Source organism: Nematolebias whitei, chromosome 5 (assembly GCF_014905685.2).
Source record: "Nematolebias whitei isolate Nwh7 chromosome 5, NemWhi1, whole genome shotgun sequence".
Classification (NCBI taxonomy): domain Eukaryota; kingdom Metazoa; phylum Chordata; class Actinopteri; order Cyprinodontiformes; family Rivulidae; genus Nematolebias; species Nematolebias whitei.
Genome location: NC_056502.1, coordinates 20,592,898 through 20,603,933, shown reverse-complemented (window position 1 = coordinate 20,603,933; position 11,036 = coordinate 20,592,898). Strand labels below are relative to the sequence as shown.

The 11,036-nt window shown below is 42.3% G+C and overlaps 1 protein-coding gene across 1 annotated transcript in view; it reads left to right on the top strand.

The window, feature by feature from the left end:
• The window catches only part of nbeal2 (neurobeachin-like 2), a 52,711-nt gene extending 41,675 nt beyond the window's left edge, over window positions 1–11,036 (top strand). Inside the window, exons 42-55 of the mRNA XM_037677204.1 lie at window positions 244–374; window positions 472–581; window positions 684–801; window positions 1,792–1,889; window positions 3,090–3,203; window positions 3,278–3,364; window positions 3,471–3,580; window positions 3,726–3,898; window positions 3,979–4,073; window positions 4,165–4,281; window positions 7,471–7,632; window positions 7,722–7,870; window positions 10,192–10,327; window positions 10,502–11,036. Of these exons, the coding sequence (XP_037533132.1) occupies window positions 244–374; window positions 472–581; window positions 684–801; window positions 1,792–1,889; window positions 3,090–3,203; window positions 3,278–3,364; window positions 3,471–3,580; window positions 3,726–3,898; window positions 3,979–4,073; window positions 4,165–4,281; window positions 7,471–7,632; window positions 7,722–7,870; window positions 10,192–10,327; window positions 10,502–10,609 (1,708 nt within the window). The 3' untranslated portion in view covers window positions 10,610–11,036. The remainder of the gene's footprint in view (window positions 1–243; window positions 375–471; window positions 582–683; window positions 802–1,791; window positions 1,890–3,089; window positions 3,204–3,277; window positions 3,365–3,470; window positions 3,581–3,725; window positions 3,899–3,978; window positions 4,074–4,164; window positions 4,282–7,470; window positions 7,633–7,721; window positions 7,871–10,191; window positions 10,328–10,501) is intronic.

Genomic DNA, 11,036 nt, shown 5'->3' with positions numbered 1-11,036 from the left:
AGAGAAAACTACAAAATGGCAGCGCCTGTCCAAAGTATTTTTTTTTCATTAACTTTTTACTGTACAGCATCCCGTACTGTCCCAATCACATGAGTAATATTAAAGTTGACGATCGTGTGTCGTGTACAATCTTACTTTGAAAAACCGTAAAAGATCGAATTTGCAAAAATCAGACCGTGACGTAGCGAGGGACTTCTGTACTTGGATTTGCAAGAAGGTTTTTGTGTGTATGTGGTTTCTCAGGTTCGACGTCGCAGACAGACAGTTCCACTCGGTGGCAGCGGCCTGGCAGGCCCGCATGGAGAGTCCGGCGGACGTCAAAGAGCTCATCCCGGAGTTTTTCTACTTCCCAGAAATCCTGCAGAACATGAACGGTGCATTGCCTCTACACGAACGAACATCTTAAACTCATCTGTTGTGTGTTTTTTGAGATTTAAAGACTTTTTTTTTAACACTCTTGGGCTTTTACAGGCTTCGACTTGGGCCGCCTGCAGATCTCTCAGGACCCGGTGGCAGACGTGGAACTGCCTCGCTGGGCCACATCAATGGAAGACTTCATCAGGAAACACAGGAAAGCCCTGGTGAGCCAACAGAACCAGCCAGAGTCATAAAACTCAGCCATGCATCAGTCGTCGAAGGCTCTGTCGTGATAAGAACGACTCCTTTCGTTTTTTTCTTGTAAGGAGTCTGAGCACGTGTCCTCTCACCTCCATGAATGGATCGACCTGATCTTTGGTTACAAGCAGAGAGGAGAGGAGGCTGTGAAAGCTCTCAATGTCTTCTACTACTGCACCTATGAAGGTGAGACAAGAATACTTTCCTCACAGAATTAAATAAAAAAAACCTGCTGTTTGCAGTCTCTGCTCAGCTTTAAAAATGTTCAAGAGGAGATAGCAAGACAAATGGAGCATAAAACATTTCACCCCTGCAGGCAGAATGAGTCTGAATGAGCTGCAGTGCAAACAAGTGGCAATAAAGATTTTTTTCATATTTGAGATTTGGATAAAAATGGATCCATAAAAACACCGTCTGATAGTCCTGGTAACTTAAAGAGCAAATTATCTTCGTAATCTACCTTTAAACCAAAGTTTATCTACAGGAACTAACTCTTATAATGCTTATACTTTCCTTTTAAATTGACCATTTTTTCTTTACCAGCTGTCAGTGCTGGGAAATCCCTTTGTATAATGTTTTCCATCATTGTGAGGCTTGAGGATTCCCTTTTGAAATATATAAACAAAACTAGCTTGTTGCCAAGCCGGGGGATAAATTACCAAAATATTGAACAAACTGTGCATCATTTTGAAGCTTCTGAGGTGGAGAATTAGAAAATAAAGATACCTAAATATTAAAACTCCTCACTGTGGCTCATTCTGCCAGCACAGGTCACATATCTGTTTGTGGTTTTTGTGATTATGTTCGATCTGTTCTCGTATCATGGCGAGATGAGTGTCTGTGGTAAATAAAAAAACAAATAGATAAATGCGTACCACCCCCTGCTTGCCATGTCATTTTAAACACAGACCTTGTTGTTTTGAGGAACCTTTCAGTCGATCCTTGACCGTGACGTTACGTAACTTGTAGAGCTACAAAACAAACTCTTCAGTAAGTTTAATGATTTAGTAAAAGTGATTTTTAATGGCTTTTATCCACCAGCACTGCATTTTATCAACAATGGCTCTCACTTTAACAAACTTTTTGTTGCATCTCATCGCTGAAAAGCAATTTGTATTAGAGTTGTTATGTTTGAATTCTTTATTGGCGCGAGGATTTACTCAATAACTTCTGCAGGTGCCGTCGATCTGGATGCGATCGCCAACGAGAACGAGCGTAAAGCTTTGGAAGGCATCATCAGCAACTTCGGGCAGACGCCCTGTCAGCTGCTCAAGGTACAACCAGAGACCACAGCACCTGGAAAATAAAATCTAATAATAATAAAAATAATCAAAATAATCAGTTTTTTGGGAAAGATGTTGATTCAGATATTTTTTTTTTTTAAGTTTTAAAATATAAATGAATATAAAACAAAGCTTTTTCAAACTACCACTAACTGAGCACTCAGACTTTGTAAAACAGCCCTTAAAAAATTCATTGTTTTACTGATGGTGTTCATTAACGTATTTTCCGGTGTATAAGTCACAGGGTTTTTGTTTTGCATAGACGTCAGTCCTGCGACTTACTGGTATACGCCGAAGTGACTTATATACTTTTTTTTTTCCCATATTCATAACGCAATTTTTGACTGACGCTTTAAATTTCGAAGAACTGCAACAGCAAGTCCTCCCGTGCACACTCGCGTCACTGAACTGGTGCAGGCGGAGAAACGCTGGAGAGCTAGCAGCTCCGGCTGCGATGGATGGATGGATGGATGGATGGATGGCACCACGCCACCCAGGCAAAATGAAGCTGTTTTGACCATTAAATAAATGCGACTTGTGTTTTTTTCCTCTTTATAATGATTTTTATTTTTATTTTTTGACTGATACGACTTATACACCAGAAAATATGGTAACCTGGAAAAGAAATCACTGAGTCTAAAGATGGGGCTATTCTGAGCAAGATGTAAAAACTGAGACAAATAAAAACATAAAGCCAGGTTGAATGATTCGTCACAGTGTCAGGGCAGAAAACACAAAGCAATATGTTTGGGCTGCTACATCCCTCTGTGTTTAGGATTAAATTTAAATCTAAAGAAATAAGATTTTTATAAACAAAATCCTAACATAAATGATCAGCGTCGTCAAAACAGAAGATGAGGTGATGGTGGTCAAAGGCAAAGAAAGATGAATCTCAGATCAGCTTTGTTTAAAGAGACGAGGGTCGAGATCGGATCTGGGTGTAGCAGGACATAGACGGCTTCCATCAGGCACTTGATCAGAAAAAATGACAATAAAGTATTTATTTATTTTGGTGAGGTTTACAGAATCAGTGTTCAGCAACTTTTCTGTCCTTCCTGTGATTAGTTTTTAACGCCCTTTAAAACTTGCGCAGTAGTTTTTGCGTAGGGCTCGTTATGTTTTTTACATTTCATGATTCCGTGAGTCTCGATGAGCGAGTCGGTTTAACGACACGTCTTCATCTCCACCCAGGAGCCTCATCCTACTCGGTTGACGGCTCAGAACGCCTCCCGGCGGCTGGCCCGCCTCGACAACCTGCCTCCAAACATCTTTGAGCATCTCAACAAACTCCGGCCGTTTGTGGAGGTAAACGCCTCTGATCTCCTTCCTCCGGGTGCTCGGACCTTCCCGTGTTTATTCACACCTGTTTGTGTATTTAGGTCGTCAGCGACGGACTTTCTCTCGTCCAAGCCGTGGTCCCAAAGAACCAGAATCACTCCTTCATCATCCAGGGCTCTGATACTCTGGTAACGTCTAAATTTAAAACCAATCCTGATAATAAAAAAAAGAGGAACTGGCTTTAATAGCTGAGGTTGATTTTTGCTGCGTTGATGTTTCGTTTCTCATTTAAAGGTGACGGTGAGCTCAAACGGTTTGATCGGAACCCACAGCTGGTTACCGTACGACAAAAACATCACCAACTACTTCACCTTCACTAAAGATCCGACGCTCACCAACCCCAAGTGAGTGTGTTCGAGCTCAGGATGTAATCCCTTCATTTTAAACGCGTCAGTCAGCTGGACGTGCAGCAGCTGAGCGGTTTCACTGCTGGCTTTAAACCACCACATGTAGACCGCAGCAACTAAAGTTTGTCTTCGTTTCCTGCAGGACTCAGCGTTTCCTGAGTGGGCCGTTCTCTCCCGGGGTGGAGCTCAGCGCCCAGGTGCTGGTGGTGTCCAACGACGGCCGCCTGCTGTTCAGCGGGGGACACTGGGACTGCAGCCTTCGCGTCACTCAGCTGGGGAAAGGGAAGCTGGTGGGCAGGATCTGCCGGCACATCGGTCAGCTCCTCCCTGCTCCGTATCGGATCTCTCTCTCTCTTCTCTTGTTGGTGTAACTTATGTTTCCCCGTGTTTCACAGACGTTGTCACGTGCATGGCTCTGGATCTGTGCGGCATCTACCTCATCTCTGGTTCCAGGGACACCTCCTGCATAGTGTGGCAGGTTTTGCAGCAGGTGAACCTCTTTGTGTGTGAACATCGTGGCTCATGTGCTCAGCTTGGAATGGACACCTTTCACATAAAGGTTTACTTTCATGGTCCTTCAGGGCGGATTCTCCAGTGGCCTTTCCCCCCGACCGGTGCAGGTCCTCTGCGGACACGACCAGGAGGTGACCTGCGTGGCCATCAGCACTGAACTGGACATGGCTGTCTCAGGGTCAAAGGTCAGAGATGTCACAAAAAACATGGACCTGTCTTGAATCAGAATCCTGTGCTCTTGTGTCATAAAACAAAAGTGGTCATTTGTCGACTCCGTGTAAATATCTATTGATCGTCAACAAAGAATGATCTGCACCAAAGTTTAAAGTCCTTGCAACGCTCAGTGCTCCAGTTAGGAGCTTTGGCAAGAATAAATTAAGTTTCATTAATAATTAAAATAGCATATAGACTTTTTAATCTACTTTTAAATCAACATTTGTCTTCAGAAATGATTTATTGTCTCATAACCCTTATAGTTTCTTTTGATTTGGGCTTTTTTTTTCCTCTGCCGTAGCATCAACAATTCATATAATGTTTTCACTGTGACACAGGGATTCTCCTAAATACATGACTGGAAATCACTTCGGACCAATAAAAATCTAGTTTTCAAACCAGCACTCTTGTAATTAAAATTAACTTGTTGCATGGCCGGGTGATAAATCCCCAAATTACAACAAACTATGTCTCACTTTGAAGCTTCTGAGATCATATAAATAGAAGCATCCTCACTTCTTTTGTTAACAAAAAAAAAAGTAGTTCAGCTCGTACAGTTTGTGTTCACGTATGCTGAAGATATCAAAGTTCATGCTCAATAAACCCGGTAGAAAATAAAGGCTGACATTTTTTTTGGTAATCCCATGGGTCACGTGATTCCCGGCGGACTCCTGCGGGACGGGAGTCAAAAGTAATATTACTCACACAATTGGGACGGTACGGGATAAAAAGGTAACGGGAGCAGACGGGAGCGGGAACCAACCAATAGGACAAAAACAAAACGACAAAAAACTTTGGACAGGTGCTGCCATTTTGTAGTTTTCTTTCAATAAGCCTTACCATTCCCCCATCTGGTACAGAAGCCAATCCGTAGTGTCAGCTTATTTGCACATGCGCTAAAAGTAATACTTTCGCGTCGCCATTGAATATGTAAAATTAAGGAAAATGTACTGGAAATATCCTGTAAGCTGATTTAATACAACACATATTAACAAAATATATTTATGAAACATACCATATTTATTAATAATAATTAAAATATCTCTTTCTATAAATTGTTTAATTTTCCTAGACAATGTTGTAATTCTCTTTATGAATAAAAACCGTCTTAATTTATTTAGAAAAGTTTGATCTTCATGTTGCGAATTTACGCCACTCGTATTTCCGTTAAAATCATTGACATATTAACCCTTCAAGATACAGAATGAATTATTTCAAGGTGAAACAGAGCCGCTCCGTGGTGAAGCTGTGCCACATCACGCTAATATTTTTTGATTTATCCTAAATATGTTACATATCATTTTAACCAATGATGTAAATATGCCAATGATTTTAACAGAAATACAAGTGGCATAAATTATCAACATGAATCGTACTGTGTGTTGTATTAAATCAGTTTACAAGATATTTCCAGTACATTTTCCTTAATCTTGCATATTCAACGGCGATGCGTGCGACCCGGAAGTATTACTTTTAACGCATGAGCAAACGAGCTGACACTACGGATCGTGCTTCTGTAACAGATCGGGGAATGACAAGCCTGTACTGTAACACAAGTCAAAAGAACTACACGGCCCAAAAGCCAACAGTGCTCCAGCTGCTGCTTTCTGCCGAAATTTAAAGAACTTCACTTTGTTGTATTTTTTTCCTGGATTATTGAGCGTGAACTTTGATATTTTAAACCACTTTGGCCATGACTGCCTCAAATGAGTCGACGGGGGAGAGGGTGGACTCCAGAAACCATCTGAGCACCATCAAACTCTTTGACCCACTATGAGAAGGTGATATTTACTGAGTTTGTTGTGGCTCCTCGGACTGATGAAGTCTTTTGGATGAAAGACGAAACGTTTCAACAAAAAGAAACTGTCCAGAGGAACTGACTTAACTTTGTTGGATAGGCTGAAAGAGTTTCTAGTTTGGAGAAGCATTATGGAGGTCATAACTCGTGTTTGTGTGTGGTCTGATCGCTCTGAACCTCCGCCCAGATGGAAGTGGGTCAAACAGCTGATGGCCACGGTCTGTTTCTGATGACGCTGCTAGTCCTGGTCCTGAGTGGACCAGTCCATGCTGTGGAGCTCTGTTCCCGTCATATTGTGCTTCACTGTAGGTTAATCTGTGCAGTCAGGCTGCGGGACAGGGCGCTTTCAGCTGCACAGTGATAAACAATTAAAAGCTGCAGGTCATTCTCAGGTTCAGTCCATCATCCATCCATCCATCCATTAAAATAAATGAATGTACCGGTATATATTATTTATTAAAATAAATGTTTCTGTTCATGCAAAGTTTTGATTGAAACTAAAGAAAAGTATCTTGTCATTCATCAGAGATGATGGTCTGAAGTGACATCTGAGAACAGCCGAAGTATTTTAACTAGCTTCAGTTTATTGTCCCTTAAACCGTTTGAGTAAAAAATGAACTAGATCAGATGAAGTCTTGCAAAAAGGAACTCAAACTCTTTTTTTAAAATGTTTTTCTTTCCTTAAATTGGACTAAAGATGAGCAGGTTGGCATCATGTGTGAATCGATATTTAGGTGTTGTATTTTATTTAACTCTATTTCAGACAAAAAAGCAGAAAAAAGTATCTCTTCAGCACAATAAAATCCCTGCATGTTTGTATTTATGCTCACATGAGCTGTTTAGTGATTACGGACGGAAAAGTAACATAAAGATATGAGGCGTCGTAAAAATTCACGCATTTAAGAGGTGAAAGTTGCAACTTTTTTTTTTTTTTTACTGCTTTACAACTGTGTAACTTTACAATATCTTTTTTCGTTTAGGACTGCTTGTTATCTTGCTCATAAATGACCAAATTTGGACAAGAAAGTGGAGCTTTAGAGCCATGCTTGAAACCCGACCAGACTAAATGTCTTTAAAGCTGAAAGGCTTAAAAACACATAGAGGGAAAAGTTTCTTTCCATTTATTTATTTTTTCTTGATTTCAGTCGAGCCGAGATAAACTGACCTCTTTTCTGTCTCTCATCTGTGGTTGAGAAGAAAAACAAAGGTGTGCAGAAGTTTTAGTACAAACGTGTTGATCCGAGGGGCTTCAGTTGTTTTCATGCAGAATCAGGCTGTATACGAGTTCATGTGTTTGTGAAAGTTTTTTGAATATACAAACAACATTTTATGTATTGTCTACTCTGTGCTCACTGTGTTTCAGGATGGCACCGTGATCGTGCACACCGTCCGGCGAGGGCAGTTCCTGCGGACGCTGCGGCCTCCGGGTGAAAGCTACGTGCCCGCCCAGATCTCTGCGCTCCAAGTGGGCATGGAAGGTCACATCGTGGTGCAGACGTCTCAGGAGGAGCGCCCTCACAGGAAGGTGCTCCAAGACGTCCTCCGCAGGCGCGTGTTCAAGTTCTGTTGTTGCCTTTGAGCTGTGCGAACTTTCACATTCTGCTCGTTCCGCAGGGCAAGTTCTCCGTTTATGTTTACTCGGTGAACGGCTGCCTGCTGTCCTCCTTCACCACGGAGGAGCAGGTCACCGCTCTCCGCCTCGTGTCTGAGTACGTCATCCTGGGGACCAGGCAGGGGAGCCTCTACGTACAAGATTTATTCAGGTGAAGACTTCTGAAATAAAACGTTGCACATCGTCAACTGCCTTTCATGCCAAATTTTAAATTTAAATCATCTCGTATCATAAAGTGACAAAGCTAGAGGTATTTTGATCAAACCGTTCAGGGCTATTCAACTGGCGGCCCGGGGGCCAAATCAGGCCCACAGGTGAACTCCGTTCAGCCCACCAATGGGTTCATTTTTAAATGAAACTAGATTTTAAACCATAAAACCAACTTATTTAATGACGATAACTGCTGGATGTCCAGCCCCTGAGCTCTTGGCTTTCAGTAATTGTAGCCTCTTTAGTAATAGCTCTCAGAGTGTGTGTTTGCGGTGACTCTCAGCTGCTACCTCAGTGTATTTTTAATCAGTAGCTGTGAAAATGGCGTTTTTGTGTTGAGTAACGTTTAGTTGTGGCAGCCATCTTAAATTTGGTTTACTTTAGTTGTACAGGTACAAATAATGAGTACTTTCTGAGAGTATCATTGAAATCCATTCGGGGGTTCATGAGGCGATTTGCCTGCAGGCATACAGAAATGATTTTAATAGTTGAAGGCCAAAGTTTAAAAACAAATCTAGTGCAATCAGTTAACGCTCTGAGAATTTGTTGGGGATGATGCTCAGCTACTACCGTACCAAATTTTAGATCAAAATCTGTCAAATTGACTGAGTTACTGCTGTTTTTGTGTTTGCAAGAAAGTTCATCTTCAATCAGTTAATCAGTTTTAGATGTGCAGTAGTCCCTCGTTTATCACGAGCCAGCACAAAACCACACGGTGGTCCAGATCGAGTCCAAATAATCGTATCCAATAAAAAAAAGTCTGGGTGAGCTCCGGAGAAGACACGGGACTTCCAAGTGACGCCTCCCTGCACAAGAAGCTTCATGGGCCGGCAAACGGCACTCAGATTGACCGATGAGGCTGGAAGTAGTTCTGGTCCAAATCCCAGTCAGTTCCGTGCGACTCTGCATCCACTGAGCGCCAAAGTCACTATGAATAAGGGCCGAACTTTTTTGGATCAGATCAAAGCTTTCCCTCCATTTCAGCAAAAAGCAACGGCTGGAAGCACTGTTGGCTTCTGGGAAATGCAGTCCTTTTGAATGGCGATATCGTATAGGCTTATTGAGAAAATTTTTCAAAATGGCGATGCCTGTCCGAAGTATTTTTTTCGTTAACTTTTTACTCTACGACGGAGCTTTAGGGCCACGCTAAAATTATAATTTTTTTAATTACATTGCCACACCAAGAAAAAAATAATAATTAAAAGCCATAAAATTACGAGAATAAAGTCATATGAGACTTTTTTTTTTATAGCCGTCGTTTTTTCCCCCCACAAGTTAGATCCACAACGCGACCTGTCAATCAATCCAGTAGGCGTGTCAGGAAATGACCAATCTGAAACTGAATGAGTCGTAATATTATCCAAACTCCGACACGATAAATCAGGTTTACCGCATTTTAACTTTGGTAAAATGGAGAATGTTTGTTAAACTTTATTGTTATTGACGCTCTTACTCAGAACGTGTTCCAGTACTGCCCCCTACTGTTGTGTGTTTGTATGCTGCTTCTGGGATGCATATACGTGATGTCATAACGTCATGACTTACGTTTTTGTTTCTGTTTGAAAACGGCGCTCAGTGAAGCGAAACTGTGTGTGCAGTGCTGTTAGAGGTCTTCAACAAATATGCCAGAAAGAGGCTGAAGAGACCCAGCGACTCACTTATAGGAGCATTTAGCTTCGGATTGGGCATTTGCTGACACGCCTACTGGATTGATTGACAGGTCGCGTCGTGGATCCGACTCGTGGAAAAAATAAATAATTAAACGAGAACTGTAAAACCAAATAAAAGTCTCGTACGACTTTATTCTCGTAATACTACGACTTTATTCTCATAATTTTATGGCTTTTAATTATTTTTTCTTAGCGTAGCCCTAAAGCTCCGTCATAATATCCCATACCGTCCCAATCACGTGAGTAATATTAAAGTTGACAATTGTGTGTCATGTACAATCTGACTTTGAAAAATCGCAAAAGTCGAACCACGATGTAGCGAGGGACTACTGCACATCCAATGGTTAGTTTCTGAGAGCTGGATGAAAATCCCTCCAGTGGTATTGGAGGTATTTTGCTAACAGACAGCCAAATGACGTTACAGACAAAAGAAAAAATGTTATCCTGCTCTCATCAGAGGGTGATAATAATCTTGTAATGCTTAAATAAACCACAATGTGGAGCTTTGAGAAACTGCGGCGTTCAAGTGGCAGCAGGCTGACTGCGGCTCCGCTCAGACTGGATGCTGTTCTGACGCCTCTCTGTTCTGCAGTCTGGATGCTTTGATCACACCTCTGGCCCTGAGGGTTCCTGTGAGGAGCGTGTCCGTCACCAAGGAGTTCAGCCACATACTGGTGGGACTGGAGGATGGGAAGCTAATCGTGGTGGGGGCAGGGAAACCAGAGGAGGTGAGACGCCGAACGTCAAGATCAATCGGGAGATGCAGGAGTGTGTGTGTTTAACACAAGAGTGTAAGAATGTGGGAGTCTAGTCGTATGCAGAGTACTTCCTGTGGACTAGGTTGTTTCAGATGATAATGTAGTTTGAACCCTAAAAGCCGACATGTCCCCTCCTCTGCTCAGGTTCGCTCAGGACAGTTCTCCCGCCGCCTGTGGGGCTCCACGCGCCGCATCTCTCAGGTGTCGTCAGGTGAAACGGAGTACAATCCCACCCAGAACACCGGCAAATGAGAGGAGCGACGTCGGAGCAGCTCTCGAGCAGGCTCCGCCACGTGCGGCCTTTTTTAAAAATTATTATTATTTTCCTGAAGCAAACTTGGGGAACTTGACTCATGAAGCCACTGATCTCTCTGAGAGAGCAACTATACACTGAGCACTTTTTTTAAGAAGAAAAAAAAGGTTTTAAATGATGTTTTATATATATATTTTATCGCAGATTGCTTTTTACAAGTCGTCGCTGCTTTTTGACCAGCGTTGTTCCAAAGAGCGGCCTTTCTTTGTTGGGGATGAGGAGCGTAAAAGAAAAAAACCTGATGAACTCTGAGTCAGACGTCAGGAGAACGACTCGCTCATCGTCAGACAAAAAAACAAACGCCCTAAGCACGATGCTTTCTTTCTCCTTCTGATGTCAGAGACACTGCTAAGATCCCAGCACTGT